This window comes from Engraulis encrasicolus, chromosome 8 (assembly GCF_034702125.1).
Source record: "Engraulis encrasicolus isolate BLACKSEA-1 chromosome 8, IST_EnEncr_1.0, whole genome shotgun sequence".
Classification (NCBI taxonomy): Eukaryota; Metazoa; Chordata; class Actinopteri; order Clupeiformes; family Engraulidae; genus Engraulis; species Engraulis encrasicolus.
The window spans coordinates 2,074,433-2,096,285 of record NC_085864.1 but is presented as its reverse complement, the minus strand read 5'-3'; the positions used below and the strand labels follow the sequence as shown (position 1 = coordinate 2,096,285).

Below are 21,853 nucleotides of genomic sequence, written 5' to 3'. Positions count from 1 at the left end.
CAGTGGTTCTCAACCTTTTTTAGCAAACGCCCCCTTGACCTCATAAGCCTGCCAATGCCCCCTTGAAAAACATACAGTAGACTAACCATTTACAACACATAAGTCGCACCCCTCTCAGCTGTCTCATTCTCAACGCCCCCTGGGGGACTGTAGAGCCCCCATTGAGAAAGACTTATGTGGAGGATCTGATACTGTATTCGTTTTTTTTTTCTTTCACCACAAAGTTTGTAAAATCCCATAAGCACACTAAGTCACCAGTCCTGGTATTTATGAAGATCTTCATAATCCGTTATGGGACAATGCATGCAAGCACATTAATCCAAATTAATCCAGGCCCTGCATATTTACACAAGTGGCTGCAGAATCAATCAATAATCTGGCCCAAAAAAGGCAGGTGGGGGGTTGGGGCCTCAGTAGCCTTTTGCACCGTGCCGTGCCATTATGCCAGAAACTCGGGTGTATTTCTGCGCAGAGGTCGTTTCCTCATCTCTCTTTCCCCACTTGTGTTCTGTTTCTCTCACTGTTCTGTGTAAATTAGTATTTCTGAAAAAGGCAGGTGTACTGTGCTTCATTCCGTACACAAATATCTGTTTGATGCTTGAATCTGGGTCCTTTTGAATGAATCCCCCTGTGTCAGTGGCCTGAATACTAGATTGACTGCGGAATTGATTCGATGTGGATCAGAACAACATAGACGCATTTGCATAACAGACAGCTGCCATAAATTAATAACATAATAACATTGTGCTGCTCGCTGAACATGGGGCGTGCGTGCATGGGCACTCGCTCACACGCTCACAAGGACACAGACACACACAGACAGACAGACAGACACACACACACACACACACACACACACACACACACACACACACACACACACACACACACACACACACACACACACACACACACACACACACACACACACACACACACACACACACACACATACACACAAACACACACACACACCACACACACACACACAGACACTCACATGCACGCACACATGCAGGCGTGCACACATACATGCATTCAGGCAGAGAGAGAGAGAGAGAGAGAGAGAGAGAGAGAGAGAGAGAGAGAGAGAGAGAGAGAGAGAGAGAGAGAGAGAGAGAGAGAGAGAGAGAGAGAGAGAGATGGTCCATGGGCTTCCATCAAATAATAACAAAATGCCTGCCACTCCTGTCTCTTAGCTGGTATACAAGAAAGCCTTCAACTTTTATTATTATCAATCAAATTACTCATTCATGAGAGGCTTCCATGCAAGAAAATGCAGCACTCTGGTGTTGAATAATGTATGTGGCCAAGAAGGTGCTGGGCTGGGTATAGGCTATGTGTAGGCCTATGCTTGCGTTTATTTGCCTGGCCATTTGGATGAGGATTTGAGATCTAAATCAATGTGTCGTTCGGTTATTCGTGTGGTGCCTCAGCATTCGGGTAGTTTTTGAATGAGTGAATTCAGATCACTTTAAGAGGTCAGGGTGGTGGTGGGATCCAAGGGTTTAGACCGACAGGCCACTGACCTAGCCCTTTTCTGCCACCTGGTGGTGAAAGGGTGTGGTACAAAAATATATTTCCCCATCAACCTTTTTGACGTTTTATGAGAAATGAGAAATGCCATTTTAGTCACAGCTATACTATGAAATGAGGAATAATATTGAAATATTTTACGTTTCATTTTTTTCCAAAATAAGGAGTCGGCTTATTTTTTTCTCCTGGATTTATTGTTTTAACATGACTGTTCTACGGGGCTTGGATAATGACGCGTGTATTACGTCAGGTAATAACACGGAAGAAGCGTGTACTGTGCACCCACGCCACTGCCCTCTGAAAATGAAGTAAGTCCGTGCATCGGTCGGTCTTCCTTTGGACTTAATATTTTTAGAGTCTATCACATTTTTAGCGTGTGTATTCTTCGCGTTTATATAGCTAATGCTTTATTTCGGTCTGTTCACCTCGCTACCTCGATTTGGCCCAAGACAAAGAAAGAAGCCCAGAGTGCAACCTTTACCTTTGCCCCACCTATGTTGTAAAATAGTCCCATATACGTGCTGGAAAGCTGAAATAAAAGATAATCAAATCATTCATTGTGTTTTCCAGAAGTTGATTCCAGCGAGACCGCCTATCTGCCCCACCGTCGCAATTTGGATGTGCCTCATGTCCCATATCAGTGGGCTTTGTAGGCATGGATGGTTACCGAATCCTTAAAGAGATCGGAGAGGGATCCTTCGGTAGAGCCCTCTTAGTTCAACCTAAAGGCGGCGGTGAATCAACATGGGTATTGAAAGAAATACAACTTCCAAAGGTAGCCTACATTTCGACTCATCCTACTACAACAACTACTTGTTTGCTTGCCACACTGTCGAGGCTAGGCCTATGTGTGAATCTAAATTTGGTATGTGTTTTCTGGAGCAGGCTCGAAGTGGAGTAGAGCAGTCCAGGAGAGAAGCCGTGCTGCTGTCCAAAATGAATCATCCAAATATTGTGGCATTTAAGGATTCGTTTGAAGGTCTGTTTGAGCTATGTTTCAATGTGTTGTAGCCTACAAAGACATTATAAACAAACTGATGTGCCCTCATGTCCTACATACAGTAGTAGGCCTACACTGTTAATTTTAGTAACAGGCTATCTGTTGTCCATTGAGGGCATTCATTGGTAAGCGGTTAGGGCGTCAGACTTGTAGCCCAAAGGTTGCAGATTCGATTCCCGTCTTGCCAAGATGATGGGGGAGTAATTAACCTGTGCTCTCCCCATCCTCCTCCTTGACGGAGGTACCCTGAGCATGGTACTGTCCCGTAGCACTGCTCCCTTTCAGGCGCCATTGGGGGGCTTAAATGCAATCTTTTTGTTGTGTGCAGTGTACACTTGTGTGCTGTGTCACAATGACCAGCTGTCACTGTCTGTCACATTTTACGTGGTTGATCACAAAGTTGACCACGCGGTTGACCTAGAATCAGGACAGGCAGACACACACACACACACACACACACACACACACACACACACACACACACACACACACACACACACACACACACACACACACACACGCACAGAAGTCAGTATGCTGGTAGAAAAATAAACTGACACCATTTAAAATTCTCACAATCATGAATTGATTGGAACTTGAGGGAAAAGAAGTGCAAAGTTACAGTCTTCATACCGCACAACAAACCCGGTGCAAAATGAGCATGTAACGTGCATATACTTCACAATGCATATGTTTTTGTGCCATGTATACATTGGACACACTGCTGCTGACACAGTCATTTAGTGTCCCACTTTTTCATAACCCATCAGCCTTCCTGTGAAGTTTCTCACATGGGGATGTGCAAATACATGTACACAGATATATCAGTCAGTAGCCACATTAAATTAATCTGGTTCCCACGCAGATGGATGTTTCTCATCGTGCAAGCTCACAAAGTTTAACGAAGATGGCTGAAGCGCGAAGGGTTTGCGTGAGAGCCAGGCTAACATTAAATAGCAGTTACAGACTTTCAGCAACTCTTGATTTTATGGTGGATTTTTTAGTATAACGATATGTATGTATCAACATCTAAATTATTATTTACACTGCACTATACTTACTCTGCACATACCTAACCCTAGCCCAAAGGTACAGTGAAAATAAATGCTTACTTACATGTAATTACACACTTTGTTACATGTACCTAATTCATACAACAAGGAAGGCAGTAAAACAAAATGATAAACCACATTTCAGATATTAACTAAATGTACAACATGATATGCATAATATATTTCCATTTCTTAAATGTATGTAGAGATCACCAGGCCCTTTATAAAGATGTGCATGTGTCCTACTTTTCCCCCCCCATTGAGCCATCCCCATTAAGACAGAGTAGGCACCACCGAGTGCTTGATGTCTTTGCATGTAAAAATAGCCAGCTCGCTAAACATGAAACATCACCATTCATTCACCTCCTGTTGCTTATGTTGCCCCCCTCTCTTCTCTCTCTCTCTCTCTCGATCTCTATCTCTCTCTCTCTCTCTCTCTCTCTCTCTCTCTCTCTCTCTCTCTCTCTCTCTCTCTCTCTCTCTCTCTCTCAGCGGATGGCCATCTGTACATTGCTATGGAGTTCTGTGGTGGGGGGGACCTGATGCAGAGGATTCGGCAGCAGAAGAATGTGCATTTCTCAGCGGACAGTGTAAGACAAAAAGGACAACAAGTGTGGCCATCTGTCGGCTAACCTTTTCCACAGAGGCAGATTGATTGCGTGGTGAACGAATGTCAGGAAACTCTCGGCGGGGGGAGTTAACGTGTTTGTTACTTTTCCGCCCTTCACTTCTCTTCTCTTCTCTTCTCTTCTCTTCTCTTCTCTTCTCTTCTCTTCTCTTCTCTTCTCTTCTCTTCTCTTCTCTTCTCTTCTCTTCTCTTCTCTTCTCCTTCATTCGTCTCTGTTCTTACTTTCTCTTCTTCCTGCTGTGCTCGTCCTCTTCTCCTCTTGTCTCATCTTGTCATCACTCCACACCTCAAACGTCGTCCATACCCCTCTTCTGCTCTCATCTCCTCTCATCCTCCGTTCTTCTCCTTCCTCCCCTTACCCTCTTCTTCTCCTCTCTTCTTCTACTCCTCTCCTCTCACTTCCCGCCTGTCTTATCTCATCTTCTCTCTTCTGTTGTCCTCTTCTCCACACCTCCTCTCCCTTTGCTCTCACCATCTTTTCCTTTCCCCTCCTCTTCTTATCCTCTCACCTCGCTTCCTCCTTCATCTTTTTTCTCCTCCCCTCGTCTTCATCTGCTCTTCTTTCCCTTCGTCTCCCTGTCCTCCCACCGTTAAGATTCAGTAGTGCGGCACATCCATGACAATAGCTGCAAAAAATCAAAAGTCAAATTCAAACTTTATTTGTCAATTTATTATGTAACAAGCTCTACAAGGATCGACATTGCCTTTCACCAGAATCCAAATGTGCGATTAAAACTGAAACAGCAACACAGTAATCCCTCCTCTCCCTGTCCTCCCTCTGTCTAGATCCTGAGGTGGTTTGCCCAGATGTGTTCCGGAGCGCAGCACATCCATGACAAACGGGTGCTGCACCGGGACCTCAAGTCCAAGGTAAACAACACTCCTCCACGGATGATTAAACGGACACTTTGTCATTGAGACTACCAGACCACCGTGAAGATAGACGAAGTGAAAGGGAATTAATGGTCCGGAGCCTTGTAGAGGTAGAAAGGAGTCGAAGCCAAGTTTATGAGGGCTAGTTAAGGAGGAGGAGGAAGAGAAGGTCCTGGGTCTTCCCTGGTTTTGTCCTTGGTGTAAAATGCAAGAGTAGGTCTCTTCAACGCCACACCACCACCCACGCCTCCGCTTCCCCATGCTGCCCCCACTTCATTGTAAATTTCATTGACCGTTGTGAGAGGAGGTGTTGACCTCATTTTGGTGTGTGTGTGCGCGTGTGCGTGCGCGCACGTATGCATGCGTGCGTGGGTCAGATGTGTGTGTGTGTGTGTGTGTGTGTGTGTGTGTGTGTGTGTGTGTGTGTGTGTGTGTGTGTGTGTGTGTGTGTGTGTGTGTGTGTGTGTGTGTGTGTGTGTGTGTGTGTGTGTGTGTGTGTTAGAGACAGAGAGACTGAGCGAGAGGGAGTGTGTGTGTGTATGCGAGTGTATGTGCGTGCGCGAGTGTGTGTCTGTGTGTGGGGAGGTTATTGTAGGGCCACCCAGCAGCCCTCTTATTTTATGACTCAGTCTTCTCTTTCTTCTCTTCTGTTCTCTTCTCTTCTCTTCTCTTCTCTTCTCTTCTCTTCTCTTCTCTTCTCTTCTCTTCTCTTCTCTCTCTTCTCTCTTCTCTTCTCTTCTCTTCTCTTCTCTTCTCTTCTCTTCTCTTCTCTTCTCTCTCTTCTCTTCTCTTCTCTTCTCTTCTCTTCTCTTCTCTTCTCTTCTCTTTCTTCTCTTCTCTTCTCTTCTCTCTTTTCTCTTCTCTTCTCTTCTCTTCTCTTCTCTTCTCTTCTCTTCTCTTCTCTTCTCTTCTCTTCTCTTCTCTTCTCTTCTCTTCTCTTCTCTCTCATCTCACTTCTCTTCTCTATCCTCTTCTCAGGCAGCAGAAAAACAATATGAGGGCGCTGAGCTCTTAGATAAACTTCTGCTGACGGACACGTTTATTTTAATGCAATCATTTTCCTTTCTTTTTTTATTCCTTTTTTACAGGCCAAAAGGTGGCCTGACACCTTTTGACTTAACGGGGCTGATATTTTATTGTGATAACGACCCCCACGAATAAAAAAGGGGGGAAGGAAGCACATTATAATTCACTTTAATCATTTCCCGTCCGTTGCGTTTCCTCGGCAGAACATTTTCCTGACGGACAATGGAACAGTTAAGCTGGGGGACTTTGGCTCGGCGTGTGTTCTGAGCAGGTAACCGGATAAGTGACACTGCAACTTTCAAGCTTTCCAAACTTTATTCAGCAGCAATGACTGTTAAGTCAAAAGTCAAATTCTTACTGTATAAGTAATACAGACATCAATAGATTGGCATAGACATACAGGAAGACATATACAGAACATAGCCTTTGTTAAGATTTACTTGTTTTTTGTTTTTTTCTTCTTCTTCTTCTTCTTCTTCTTCTTCTTCTTCTTCTTCTTCTTCTTCTTCTTCTTCTTCTTCTTCTTCTTCTTCTTCTTCTTCTTCTTCTTCTTCCCATCTATTCTTCTTTTTTCATCTTGGCACAGTGCTAAGGGCTATGCTCAGACATATGTTGGCACTCCCTACTACGTATCTCCTGAGATCTGGGACAATAAACCATACAACAACAAGAGGTATGTGACACACACACACACACACACACACACACACACACACACACACACACACACACACACACACACACACAGAGACAGACACACACACACACACACACACACACACACACACACACACACACACACACACACACACACACACACACACACACACACACACACACACACACACACACACACACAGAGTCTCTGTCCAATTTCCAACATCAAAGACGGCACCTGTCGCCATCGCCTCCCTGTTGTTGTGATTGTGTTGTGTCTTAAGTTGCCCCAGAAGGGATTTACTGTCGGCTTTAAGAGTCCCTCACAACCTGGCCTCAATATATCATCCTTTGCTTTTCCTTCTGGTGTGTGTGTGTGTGTGTGTGTGTGTGTGTGTGTGTGTGTGTGTGTGTGTGTGTGTGTGTGTGTGTGTGTGTGTGTGTGTGTGTGTGTGTGTGTGTGTGTGTGTGTGTGTGTTGTTTTGCAGTGACGTCTGGTCGCTGGGCTGTGTGTTGTATGAGCTCTGCACCCTTCGCCATCCGGTAATGTACCAACTTACTACAAGTTTTAAAGATCCTGTGTTATGGTGCTTTCTGATACTTTTATTGTTTTTACATTGGCCTTAGCTAATACTGAAAAGTATGCACATGCATGCACACACACACACACACACACACACACACACACACACACACACACACACACACACACACACACACACACACACACACACACACACACACACACACACACACAAAGGGTCTTTGTCAGCCCAAGTTTTTGGTGCATGATAACAGCTTCTTTAAGTCTCACACAATGACCATTTCTCTGCACCACATCACCCACCACAAGTGTGAATGGACATTAATACTGTTGAATGACTTTACATCTCTTTCATCTGTCCAAATCCAAGCAGGTACCTTAATAATTGTATTTTTTATTGATTTGTTTTCTTTGAGCCAGTCTCACTTAGTCCTTTTCTCAACCCCCGCACCTGCCACAAGTTTTTTTGGGCAGGGTTTTAGGAATGAATAGGCGTCTATTGTTCTTTCACCAGTCCAAATCCAAACAGGTGCCTTAATGATTTTATGCATTCATTAGTTTTTAATATGTCCTCCTTGTCACCGCCTCCTCCTGTCCCACCATATGTTGGCACTGTTTTGTGACTCCGGTCTCTCCTTGGCCTCCATCGCTTCTGCCAACTCCTGTCCTCTCTTCCTTTTCTGTGCCCTCTTCTCTATAGTCATCCTTTTCTCTTGCTCCGTCCTTTCTTCTGTACTTCTCTTGTTCTTTGCCCCAAGTTTTCGCTTCCCTTCTTCTTTCATTCCCTGGACTCTCCTTTGCTTAACTTACAGTAAGAACACACCAAACGCGACAACAGCAACAAAAGTAATTGACTTAGTATAGAGGAGCTAGTGACAAAAGAGACAAAACTCATTTGGGCGGCAAGAGGCGGTTTGGCGTCGCTTTTTATTTGAACTTCTGTGAATATTATGGCAATGAGCTATGATCAGCCAATTGGAATGCCGGAATGCTCGCATTCTAGTTTTAACTGTCATTCTCAGCTTTTGTCGCAGCTTTTGTAACTCACATTGTTCTTGCTTTGTAGCTTTTGTCTCTCTTGATGTGTTCGTGTGGTTACCCTGTTCGCCTCAGTCTATAAGGCTCCCCATCCTCTGTCCTCTCTGCTCTGCTTTGCTCCTGTCATCCCCTTGCCGTGACCTCTCCACTTCCCTTATCATTTCTTTTTTCTGTTTTTTATTTTTATTTTTTAAGTTCTCTTGCTCTTATTCACCATCCTCCTTGCTACCCTTCCCTTCTGGCTTTAGCACTAATCACTCCACATCTCCTGACCTCTCTTGCCATCTTCTGATCTTTTTTTTACTTCTTTTGTCTCTATCCTCCTTTCTGCCCCTTTATTTCCCTTCACTTCTGTCTTCTAGCTCTGCTCACTCTTCTTTTCATCTGTCATTGTGCTTTTGTTCATTCTTGTTTACTTCTCTAGTTCTTAATTTCCTCTCCTCTCCTCTTCCTTTATTTCCACTGGCTTTAGCTATTCTTTACATCCCCTGACCTCTCTCCACTTGTCTCATCTCTTCTTTCTTCTGTTGTTTTTTACCTCTCTAGTTCTTAATTCACCCTACTCCTCTGTTCCTTCACTTCCTCTGGCTTTAGCCCTGTTTGCTCATCTTTATGTCTCTTGACCTCTTCACTCCTCTCATCTTTCTTTCTTTTCTTTTTTGACTCTTCTTGTTCCGTATGCACCCTCCTCTCCACCTCTCCTGCTCTCTCCTTCCTTTCCTCTGCCTTTACCACTGCTCGCTCTTCTTGACATCTCCTGACCTCTCTTCACTTGTTTCATTCCTTTACCGGCTGATCTCTCCATTCCTCTCGCTCCTTTCCCCTTGACCTCTCTAATCCTTTCATTTCCTTTCCTTATCTCCCCTCTCTCTCTCTCTCTCTCTCACTCACTCACTCACTCACTCACTCACTCACTCACTCTCTCTCTCTCTCTCTCTCTCTCTCTCTCTCTCTCTCTCTCTCTCTCTTTCTCTCCCACCGCTTGTTCCTGTTCTTCTCACTTTCCTTTCCCTTGACCTCTCCATTGCCCTCTTTTCATATCCACGTGTTCCTCTCCACTCCTCTATTCTCATTCCGTTCTACAGTCATTTAGTTCTGTTTCCCTGTCCTCAAAGGTAGATGGAGAGAGCATATAGACCAGGGGTGGGGAAACTTTTTCATTCGAAGGGCCACTTCAAATTTATCAGAGGGCCGTAAAAGTCCTCAGAGGGCCGTACTATGAACACAAACCAGGATTTTCCCCTTCACTTTTGGCCTATATTGAAGGCAGCCACCTTTTAAACAAATGGCACCTTCTCTAGGTTCCCTGAATATAACTTAATTGTATTGCAAATGTATTTTCTTAGATTCCTTTACAAAATATGTCATATTTCATGTGAAGCTGAATAACATTAAAATGATATCGGGGGGCGGATAAAACGGTCTCAAGGGCCGCAAACAGTTCCCCACCCCTGATATAGACGGACAGGCATGTATATGGTGCAGTGGATGGATGGATTGATGCACTGTATGCAATGCTTAGCTGGGAAATTGAAGAGTGATCATGCGTTTCTTTCTGCCATTCTACCTCTTGTTGTGCTTGTCCATATCCTGCCCATTGTGGTTCAATCTCAATAATCCTGCAAAGTACAACAAAATATAATATAGTTTTATAATATGACCCTTTCCCCTGTTCTCTCTTCTACTCTGCCCCCCTGGTCCTGCCATCTCAAATGACACATTGACAAAGTGCTTTTGTGATGTGAACACTGTATTTATATAATCTATTCTCCAAATAATCTGTCCTGTTACCTTCCGTGCCCTCTCCTCCTCTCTCTCCTCCTTATGCCTCCAGTTCCAGGCCAGGAGCTGGAAGAGTTTGATCCTGAAGGTGTGCAGGGGATCGTACGAGCCCTTGCCCCGCCACCTGCCCTATGAGCTGCACTACCTGATCAAGCACATGTTCAAGACCAACCCCCGCGACCGGCCCTCCATGCAGACCATCCTCACCTCCCACCGCATCGCACGCCTGCTGCTCAAACACCTGCCTCCACAGGTAGGCAAGGCACCCATGAAATGATCTTTTACTATTATTACATTATTATTACATTAGTACATTATTACATTATTATTACTTTATACTTAGACAACGTTTTTATCCAAAACGGCTTACAGATATTACAGGGTATTGGGGTTACAGTCCCTGGAGCAGTGTAAGGTTAGGTGCCTTGCTCAAGGGTACCTCAGCCAAGGAGGGAGGAAGGGATTGGTAAGGATGGGCATTGAACCTGCAACCCTCTGATTTACAGTCCACCTGACTAACCATTACACGACTTGTCTATGCATATGGGATTTTTCCTGATTAATCAGAAAAAGTTGATTGTTGACTTTCCAACCCGAAACATAGTATCCACACTAGGGCTTGTCATAGCTAAAACAGCCATGGCCTAATGGTTAGAGACTTGATCTTTCAATCCAGAGGTTGTAGATTCAAATCCCACCTGACCTCTCCCTACATCTCTATCCATGGCTGAAGTGCCCTTGAGCAAGGCACCTAACCCCAGGCACCTAACCCCATACCTCAGGGACTGTAATCAATACCCTGAAGAAAAACGGTAAGTCGCTTTGGATACAAACGTCAGCTGAGTATAATGTGATGTAATTGATTGTATGTGTCTAAAACATGTTCTTGTTTGTGTTGCAGTACCATTTATAGGTTTAGTATTAAGAATTAATTGTAGCATATCTGAAGGCCGCTGACGTGCATGCAGATGTAACATTTTATCTGAAGATGTGGCAACTCTGTATGCCGTCTTGCCGTGCAGTATGCACTCTCACACACATTCTTTCCTCCACTTTTGCTTTTATACATCCTGTTTTCTGTGGCATTTATAGTTTCTCTGGTTGTTTCCATCGACTTGACTTTTACTACTGTTCTGCGAGGCATCGTTAAGGTTTTCTGCCTCTTACTCACCAGCAACCACAGGCAGAGCCAGAGCGTGCGCCACAGTCAGAGTGGTCTTTGGTGTTTGCAAAAGTTGATAAAAGACACTTTCAGTTTTTAGTTGTGTGAAGCGCTGAGTGTCTATGAATACTCAGTGGTTGAACTGTATCGTGCTTTCTTGCACAGCTGGTTTATTCTGCATGGAGGTGGTTAAACGTTTCTGTTTCTGTTTGTGTTTTACTCACCAGCAACCACAGTCAGAGCGGGCACCTCAGGCCGAGCAGGTGCCACATGCCGTGTCAGAGCGGGCACCACACGCAAAGCGGGCGCATGGCTGGAGGAGAGAGGAGGGTGAGGCGGTGGCAGAACTGCTGGGCCAGAAAACACTCCTGACCTCCTCAACAGTGGAGGGTATGACAGGCAGGGTGTGTGTGTGTGTGTGTCTGTGTATGTCTGTGTCTGTGTCTGTGTGTTCGTGTGTGTCTGTGTGTTGGTGTATGTCTGTGTATGTGTTTGTGGGTTTTAGTCGGGGGTTGGATGGGTGTCGGTAAGGGGTTGAGATGGAGTTGGCATGTGGATTTGAGAACCTAACGTCCGCAACAGAGCAGGGTATGATGACGAGCAGGGGATTATAGTGGGTGGCTTTGTGTGTGTGACGGTGTGTGCGTGTGTTTGCATTGCGTGTGTGTTTGTGTGTTTAGTTAGGGGTTGGTAGGGTGTGGGGTAAAGGGGGTGATGTGATGGAGTTGGCATGTGGACCTGAGATTCTCTGGTGCCTCGTGACCACTTCATAAATATCCAAAGGAGTTCTGCTTTAGCAGTTTTTTTTTAAGTAAATAAATAAATAAATGGACAGCAAGCCGTCAAGCCACAGAAATGTTTCGGTCAACTGCGGTGATGCTCCACAGCTGTGAAAATAAATAGCTGCGTTCTCTCTCTGTGCGATGGTGCAATCATTTTGAGTGCAAACACATGTTGCTCGCGCTGTTGTTGTTTTCCCTTGAAAAGTCACACTGCTGTAAAGCCGGCTCCAATCCCTCCTGTGTGCCTGGTGCCGTGTGTTATGACTGTGCTTCGCACGCAGACTGTGACACGCTCACAAACTGTTGGAAAATGTTAATGAAGCAAAGTCCTAACATTTGTTTAGTGGCATGGGAATTGAAATTCTGCAGCCTCGAGCAACGGTGTGTGTGTGTGTGTGTGTGTGTGTGTGTGTGTGTGTGTGTGTGTGTGTGTGTGTGTGTGTGTGTGTGTGTGCGCGCGTGTGTGCGCGTGTGTGTGTGCATGCGTGTGTGTGCATGCGTGTGTGTGCATGCGTGTGTGTGTTTGTGCATGTGTGTGGTTTCTGTGTGTGTGTGTTTCTATGTGTTTATGTACTGTTTATGTACTGTATCTCTGTGTGTGTGTGTGTGTGTGTGTGTGTGTGTGTGTGTGTGTGTGTGTGTGTGTGTGTGTGTGTGTGTGTGTGTGTGTGTGTGTGTGTGTGTGTGTGTGTGTGTGTGTGTTTATGTGCGTGTGTCTTTTGATCAGGCGCTTTCGCGGACGCCTCAGAGAGCCTGGAGGGAGAGGCGGGTCCTCGGCGCAGGTGGGCTGCAGTCCCCTCGGAGACCGTCCTGAGAGTCCTCGGGGACGCTGATGTCATCTCCACAGAGAGCATGCCCATTGGAGGCCTCCAGGATAGCTCAGGTAAGTGCCCTGCTGACATTGCAGTAAGCACTGAATGTGACCTCATCATAAGCCTCCCAACGCCCCCCGAGGACTCCCTAATGCCCTCTGGGGGCTGTAGAGAAACACTACATAAAGCCCTGAACATGTGCATGTCATCACCACAGACACTGCACAACTATTTTCTGATCATCGAATACAAAACACAATCAGTTACAAAATACTACGTTACTAAGTAATTTGGTAAAACTTTCTATTCATGACTTTTGATATACTGCATCATGAAGCATTATGAGTGTAATCATAATGCACAATGATTAATTATGATGCACATTATAAGTTATTATAAATACATTCATAATGCACTACAGACATGGTCTTCATAGAGAGTATTACCAAAAAAAAATCACCGACGTGTAATCATTTAACTATATCTCCACATAACTTTGACTGTATAACTGCATAACCATGTGCTCACACTCATCAAACACTAATGCGCCTCAGGGGGTATAGTAAGAAGCTGGTTCAGTGGTAAAGCAGGTGAAGTTATCCTTTTGGTAGAGGTAAATCATCTAATAGAGGAGCCTGGAGTCTTCATTTTCTTAACTAAATGATGCCTGCAGGTACATCTACTGTAGTATTAGCAGGTTTCCACTTCCTGTAGGTTAACTAAGTCTGGTTCATCACTTAACCATGCTCTTAGTATACCCCCTGGTGCTTGACCCCTGTTATAAATAACCTCAGGCATTTGTATTATATTGCAATAAACAACCGTGTTCACTTTCCAAACCCAATTCTCTAAAAATAATGAAGCGATGGCGTGTATGGGTGATACTATTACGGTATTTCATTGAGATGATATCAAAAGTATTGAACTGCTAATAAAAACATCTTGTCCTTGAGACAACATTGAATAAGATAACGACTGTAAGACAAGCTTGTAATGAAGTTAAACGTGTGTGTGTGTATGTGTGTGCGTGCGTGCGTGCGTGCGTGCGTGCGTGCGTGCGTGTTTGTCTGTGCGTGCGTTTGCAGAGTCGGAGCAGAAGGGAGAGAGGCGGCGGTGGGCCAGAGAGCCCCCAGAGCGGCTCCTGAGTCTACTGGAGAAGGCCAACCTCTGCAACGCCTCTGACACCTACACCATTCACAAGAAAGGTTTGTGGGGGAGAGAGACAGAAAATCAGAAAAAAAATGTGAGCCACGAGAGCTCTGATGTCTTGTATCTTTCCATCATTTATGCAGTTTGAGAGACTTTTCCCTGAATCTTTGTTCTTCAAGAGAGTTCTGGCAAAGGAGGAAAGCTATATTCTTCCAATTCCACCCAAAGCTCTATGCAAGTCTCTCACTAAGTGTGTGTGTGTGTGTGTGTGTGTGTGTGTGTGTGTGTGTGTGTGTGTGTGTGTGTGTGTGTGTGTGTGTGTGTGTGTGTGTGTGTGTGTGTGTGTGTGTGTGTGTGTGTGTGTGTGTGTGTGTGTGAGGGAGCGTTCGAGTGTATGTCGGTGTGCCATTCACCTGCTAACGTGCTGTTGGTGCGCACCTTTAGATGCGGTGACGGTGACTGCCACCCTTCCCGAGGTGACACTCGGTGAGCTGTGACGATTTATTATTCTCCCCTCACCACCTGTTCTCATCATAAACCCTCTGCCAAACGCGGCCCGAAAAGACACATAAAAGAGCTGAACCCTTATGGGTTTAATGGCATGCGAAACAGACGGCTCAGGCTCCTTTGGGGGCACTGTTTAATGGTGCAGTACTGCATGTGTCATGTCAGTTTGAGCTACCCGGGCCCGCTGACAGTGGAGGGGAGGTACAAAACGGGCCTGCTGTCTGGGCCCATGGAGATGGGGGTTACCTGGGACCTCAGCACATTGTGTATCGAGAGGGGGCCAATTTAGATGATTTTGTCCAGGGCCCAGTGAAAGCTGTCAGCGGCCTTGGAGCTACCTGTCAACTTGAGATGCCTACAAGCCATTACAAAGCACTACAGTATTGCCCCCTATGGGTTAGGAGAGAGAGAGAGAGAGAGAGAGAGAGAGAGAGAGAGATGGAGAGAGAGAGAGAGAGAGAGAGAGATGGAGAGAGAGAGAGAGAGAGAGAGAGAGAGAGAGAGGGGCTTCTGGCCCATCAACTTACCATTGCTGCTTTAGAAGTATGCTCGAAACCCACTTCTGTTTCACAGCTGCAATACTCATTTGGCTGTAAAGCTGTAGTGATACTAACAGCAGTGAATGTCACAGCAGCTAAAAACAGAGACTTTTCCCCCTCTGTTTCACACTCTTGGATCCCCCCTCTCACTCTCACAGTCTCTCTCTCTCTCTCTCTCTCTCTCTCTCTCTCTCTCTCTCTCTCTCTCTCTCTCTCTCTCTCTCTCTCTCTCTCTCTCTCTCTCTCTCATCTGTATCTGCAACATTTCTCCCTGTGTTTCACACTCTTGCATCCCTGCTGTGCTTACACTAATAGCGCATGTGTCATGTCTTTTATTAGAAAAATAAAACTGTGTTCTCTTGCTCTATGGAAAACGTTAATTGCAGGTCTGAAGTTGCACTGTCAGCTAAAGCACTGGTGTAGTTAACATCCTAATGACCTACAGTAATGACCTTATGCCGATGTCGTCATACTTTTAATGAGACTCACTTGCTTCTCTTAAAAGGAGCTGGATGTAAAAGTGCACTAGCTTTAATTAGAATGTGTGCATGTCAGAACCATCACTATTAAAACCTTAAATGACATATATAGTCGATACTCCATGTATTTTATTGATTACATGACGTGCAAAAGGGCCTTCATTGGGGTACGATAGTTTGACCTTTTTCTGGTGTTGTAGATTTTGCCTCTGTTGGCTGGCTTTAATTAATGCCTGGTTTGATTTGGTTGGCTTTAATGAATGCCTGAGTGAGTGACGTTAGAGTCATCCTGAGATGTCCTTGCTCTCTCTCCTCTTTGTGTTGTGTGTAGATTAACTTATGTGTTATCTACATTGGGGGTGAGAGCCTGCTGTTGTGTTTATTTGTGTACCCCGTTATGCTGGTGAACATTTTCAGTGAGCACAGTGACATGCAAGGAATATTTTAAATGGCATGGTGGCACTGTATCGTTTCCGCACAAGCCATGTAAGCTCTTTATTCATTCTAAATGTGGCTGTGCTCCATGAATAATACTGTGTTGCAGAACGAACACTGTTCTACACATGTAAACTGAATATTCTGGAACTTGTTTTAAACCCAATACTGATTATTTGTTTATTTATTCATTCACTTATTCATTATTTTTGTATAGTTATACAATATTCCATTTGAAACCTGAATACAGTATGTACATGTGCTGTGCTGTACAGTACTCTTGTCAATTTAGCCGTTGGCTGATTCTCAGCTCTCAGGCAGTGAAGACGATGCCAGATCTTCATGATCAATTCATTAGTGAAGTCAATTAAGATTTCCGCTGAGGATTGCATTGACCTTCTCCGCTTTTTAAGTGGGAACTGATATTGACGGACTATGCCTTTGTCAGTCTCTAATATTAATGAGAACTTTTTCCATGACGGGCAAAAGCAGACATCGTTTAGATGTATTCATGTCTACAGTATATTCATTAAACCAGCATGGCTGAATCCTGCTTCCACCGCATAAAGTTCTAGTTTCTGAAGCAGGTCATTTTAATTTCCACTCCATCTTTTTCTTTAATCATAGAGGCAGTTTTTGTTTTTTTCCTAGTGGAATTGTCTGTCATTCCCACTGGAATTGTCTCTGTTTCCCAGTCGTTTTTTAGGAGTATTTTTAATTATCCCTGGGCCAAACAATTTGTCCTCCGCTTTTAACCCATCAGTGGGGTAGTAAAAAGTTTTCTCAAATTCCCAGTGGAATGGTCTTTTGTTTTTCAGCAAAGTTTTAAGTAGCGTCTGTATTATCCCGGGGCGTGGAAATTTGGGTTCTGTGTTTAACTCATTTACGTAGGAGGGATAGACGGGTATTCTTAACTGCAAGTGGAATGATGTCTATCTCTGTCTCTGCAGTGATGAACAGAGACAGTTTTTTATGAATGTCCCGATGACGTTGACTCTGTTGATGTGGATTCTGAGAGTTGTTTTTGTTGTGTGCGGTGACTCTATAGATACGATACTATGTCAGTTCATTCATCGGCCGGCAGTCCATGAGAAACCTTTTTTTTCTCTTTATGTCTTAGATGCTGAAGAAGGCTTAGGCCGAAACGTCAAGAACAAGATACAAGATACAAGAACTAAACTCGAGAGTGCAGGGAGTTAGCATATGACGTAAAAGACACATGCATACATTACGTAGCCTTTTGATACAGGTACTGTAGGATCCTTGGCGATCCGGCTTACCTTTACCTGAAAAAACCCAAAGACTGTAAATCAGGATGTTGCCGAGAGTCTCAAGTAGCAGATTAAGACTTGTTCATTACCACTTTGGTAATCACAAGCTTGTAATTGAGGTTCCACATGAAAGGGTTAAGGAGGGAATTACGCAGAGCAATTACAGATGACAGGGTTGCAAACCTTTTAGCATTTTCTGCGGGAACGTAGCCCCATTCTGGAGATTTTGGAGTTGTTTCTGATTCCCGGCGATGTTAGCAGGGAGCTTGGCAGCTTTCCCTCTCTGTTAACTCTGACCTTGGCAGCTTTTCCTCTCTGTTAACTGTGTCTTTAGCAGCTTTGCCTTCTTGTTTACTGTGTCCTTTGGCTCTGTCCTCACAGGTGAAGGGCCTGCCCTTGGTCCTCTGTCAGACGGTCAGGATGATGCTGTGGACGGGCCTGAGGATGAGGACATTATCGACGACAGCAGGATGGACCCCAGATCTGATGACGAGGACACGTGAGTGTGATGCCTGTCCTGCTGGAAGAGTACAGTAGTGGAGTAACTTTGCTAATGCCAAATGAAAATTAAGGTTTACAGCAGCATACACAAATGCACAAAGGTGTTATCAAACCTTAACCCCACAAATAGACCAAGCACGACATGAGCGAGGCGAGCAACGGAAGTAATTGACTTTGTATTGAGTCACGCGACAAAAGCGATTCTGCAGACTAAAAGCGATTCGCACGCCGAGAGCGACAGCTTGAAGTTGAAATCCTGTCTATATTCTATGACGCGGTTTGGCGACCAGCCGCGACAGCCAATGGCTGTATAGAGGTCAGTGACCACAGCCAATGGGAATGTTGGAATCCTTTGCCTTCTGCTTGTAACGGACATACGCTAGTCGCTTCAATCGCTCGTATCGCTCTTGCTGTACAGAAGCGATTCTCTGTCGCTTCAATGGCGTCTCGCTTGGTCTATTCGTGCGGTAAGACTGCAAGGGAGGGATCTTGTATGCCGACACAGCAGATTAAGCATATACCACTCCCTTGCACACATTCAGCCATTAGGCAGATCACACACACACACACACACACACACACACACACACACACACACACACACACACACACACACACACACACACACACACACACACACACACACACACACACATACACACACGCTGCATTGATGGAAAATAAATAAGGTGCAAGGGAATCATCATATGACCGAGATATATGGAACAGAGCACATAGTGAAAGAACAACACCCTTAGTAATTAACCCCTCCAGAAAATGTCCCTATTATAGAGTTGTTATAACCACTATGGCAGTGGCCAAGTTGTAATGTGTTTGTAAAGAAAGACTGGCATGTCATAGTAATGGTGTGTGTAAGTTCTTGCGCCTTGTGAGCCCCCCCCACCCCCCACAAACAAATAAGCACCAGAAATGCCCCCATTAACTATAATACGACTGAGAAGAACATAATTGGTGGTCGTTTTTACTCATTTACTGATTGAAAGAGTTTGGACTTGTTTGTTGTTAGTCGTCACAGAGGTTTATTACGGTGTTGAAAGTGTTTCTCTCCAGTGTTTATGTAGTCAGTGTGATTGATTATGTTTGTGCTTGTCATCTACAGGGACTTCGAAGAGGAGGCTCATTTTGACCTGCTGGATGGACTTGAAGAAATGACCAAACATTAGAATTTTATTGAACTTTTGTACACTTTTACAGAACTTTTGTACACTTATTTTAATAATTACACTACCATTGTTTCATCTTCAATGTTTATGTGATACACAAGGTGCTGTAATGACTACTTATTTCAGCAGGGTTAATGATTACATGGTGCGCTATGATATACATGGCCACAGTACTACTATTTGTTAGGAGGTGGAACAGGTTGTTTGCTCTGAATAAATGAGCAAAAAAGTGTGCGATAAGCGTCTTTCTTTCTTTCTTGAGGTATTGAACACTCCCATGTTTAACAGCACCTAGAAGCTGTGCATCTTTCAACTTCTGCACAACTACTGTATATGTTTTTTTTACCCATGTGCCAGTGGTCCACATTTTGGTTAGAAAAATGCACAAACGCATATCCCTGTTTCAGCAGTGTTCCACCTGTAGAATGTATGTAAATTTGTACTAAGTACAAGGTTCATCTATCAAGCCTCCAGAAATAGCTACTGTGTGGTTGTGGCTGTGTGCTTGCTCAAAACGAGGCCGGATGTTAGGTGGTTAATCTCAAAGTGCTCAGTCTGCTCAAAGTGCTTGTAGTACTGAGGAGTGATCAGCGACACACGTCACTGCAGATTCAACACCGCATGAAGCTCTGAGCTCTTACTACAGATTGAACTATAGATTTGAGAGGTGCGAAGAAGCACTGGAGGGTTTAGAAAAAAAAATGTTTTGCCTTTGTTTATCAGGGGAAACAAAATCACATGGAAACAGAGATCTCTTTTACCTGCCCATGGTGGCAGCACATATGACAGACAGGAAATAGCAGCATTTGGAACAAACCTCAACATACAGTATGTGGCACAAAGATAAATAAACAAAGAAGACACCAGAGCAGCACTGATGCTTTTTTATCTCTTTAAACAAGTGCAACAAACTTAGTAGAGATATCTAGTGAAATCACCTGTGCTGATACCGCTGGTAGAAAGTATACAAGGCAGAGTTCCTCCTGCATATTATACTGTCCTGCAGATTCAACACATTAAGTGACTGTCTGGGTCAAGTTTATCCCATTGCCCGGGTTGCACTCTGGATATACAGTATGAAAGCAAGTCCAAGAACAACTCTGGTCTTAAACTCACAAACACATACACACACGCTCACACACACGCACTCTTACTCAGCTGTCAGCTGTTGCTCGTCATGTCACCCTTGTGGTGAAGCCATTACATTTGGTTTCACTCAACTCTACTAGCCAAACATCTGTGGTGAAGGGGCCAGGGCCAGGACATTCGTTTGGCAGTCGACTGACAAAAAATCCTATTCTGGGGAGTTTTGTAATAGAGATTTTTCTCCATCGTTTTTTTTTTCTTTTTCTTTACCAAGACCCCCTGTGACTTGTGTTTTTTTTGCCTTAAGCAATTCATGTGGAATGTTAAACATCAAGAATGTTACTGTCAACATCCGGCTCCTAATGAAGCCATGGATCTCTTTCATTCTCCCTCTTTTCGCCCTTTCCATGTAAAAAACAAATGCTCTTTTTCTCTGTCTCCATTTACAAATGTTCCCATCTCTTCCAAGCCTCGCCTGGTTCTGCCAAGGCCTTGCCTTGCGAGATGAGCACAGCAGAGCAGAGCTACAGTACAGAAGAGCGGCATATCCGGGTCCGAGTATGGGAGTGATTACATGCCGTGTTCTGCAGCGCTATCGAAACCAGACAGGGTCGGCCAAGCCGGGCTGGGCCGCTGCTCCAAACCTGGGAAGCAGCCACGGAGAGAATGTGGAATAACACACAGCAGAGAGAGCTCAAGGTCAACAGAGGTCATATCTCATCTCGGCTCATTTCCTCCTCAATAATATATAAACAGGTGCTGTAGCCCTGCTTCTCTTTCCACCCAGCCTCCCTCTCTTTTCTTCACCTTCATATCTCTCTCATCCCCCTTTTTTTTCTCTCTCGATCAAAGCCTTTTTCTTACACAGTCTCCTGGCCTCTCCTCTCTCCTCTCCTTTCCCAGATGGATTTCGAAGTACATCTGAAAGCCATTAGAGAGAGAGAGATGTGAACCTTGAACATGACATGCTTTCTTCACCTTTCCAACTTTCCCTAATGCCTGTGCTGCACTGCCTCTAGTGACCACCAGATGGGGTAAGGAGCATCCATGCAACTTGAGGAAATGAGATGGTAGTGGAACGTCTTCGGACCTCAGCTGGTCACTCCGGAGTGCTGTCTTTGGGAGTTTGACAACAAGAATGGCAAAAAAAGTTACATTCCCCATTTGGTTAGGAAATAACCGGATGTTCCTTTTTTGCTACACATACTCTGGCTTGATTACGTGAAATTTCTGGCCAGACACAGCAGAGAACTTTCTGGCTTAATTTGTCAAAAAAAACAGAAGGGACTTACACATGTCCAACAAACACAGCTGACCTGGCCTGAGTAGACTTGTTTTGCTGTCTGGGGAGCGCACACAAATCATTGAGTGGAAATATTTTGGTATTGGGAAATTTGTACAGTTAAACCAGTTTAAGTATGCTCCTTTGTTATAACATTGACGGAAAACATTTTGAATACATTTGTCTCACTTTGTGTCTGTGGGCTGTTAGTGATGCTCTCCTGCCAATTCGTAAACACTCATAGTGAAGTGTAAACAGTCTCATGGTGATCATAACACACAGGAGGCAAGAAACACTTAACTGACCACTGACCAGTTATGAAACCACATTTGTGAAGGCCTAAATCAGGGATGGAGATTTACTTCTTACAAAAACCTCAACCTTAAAGTGATACTGTCCCATTTTTGGAAATAAGCTTATTTTACACCTCATGAGTTAAATAATGGGGTTTTACCGTTCTCTTGTACTTTCAACCGTTCTCAGGGTATGGCAGTGCAAATTTTACCTCCATGCTAGCAGTTAACATTG

The 21,853-nt window shown here is 44.4% G+C and overlaps 1 protein-coding gene across 2 annotated transcripts; it reads left to right on the top strand.

The window, feature by feature from the left end:
• Nucleotides 1-1,798: 1,798 nt before the first annotated feature.
• On the top strand, nucleotides 1,799-19,252 carry nek3 (NIMA related kinase 3). 2 transcript variants are annotated; one of them, XM_063204263.1, is made up of 14 exons: nucleotides 1,799-1,844; nucleotides 2,107-2,311; nucleotides 2,422-2,515; nucleotides 4,081-4,178; nucleotides 5,003-5,086; nucleotides 6,319-6,386; nucleotides 6,702-6,788; nucleotides 7,261-7,315; nucleotides 10,189-10,398; nucleotides 11,526-11,688; nucleotides 12,808-12,963; nucleotides 13,978-14,097; nucleotides 17,654-17,771; nucleotides 18,894-19,252. In XM_063204263.1, the coding sequence occupies exons 2-14, from the start codon at nucleotides 2,192-2,194 to the stop codon at nucleotides 18,955-18,957; spliced, it is 1,437 nt and encodes a 478-aa protein (XP_063060333.1). In that variant the 5' UTR covers nucleotides 1,799-1,844; nucleotides 2,107-2,191; the 3' UTR covers nucleotides 18,958-19,252. The 2 variants fall into 2 exon arrangements, with proteins under 2 accessions (XP_063060333.1, XP_063060334.1); XM_063204264.1 differs by lacking the exon at nucleotides 1,799-1,844 and adding an exon at nucleotides 1,846-1,860 and having other exon boundaries at nucleotides 10,189-10,389; nucleotides 18,894-19,247.
• The last annotated feature ends 2,601 nt before the right edge of the window (nucleotides 19,253-21,853 follow it).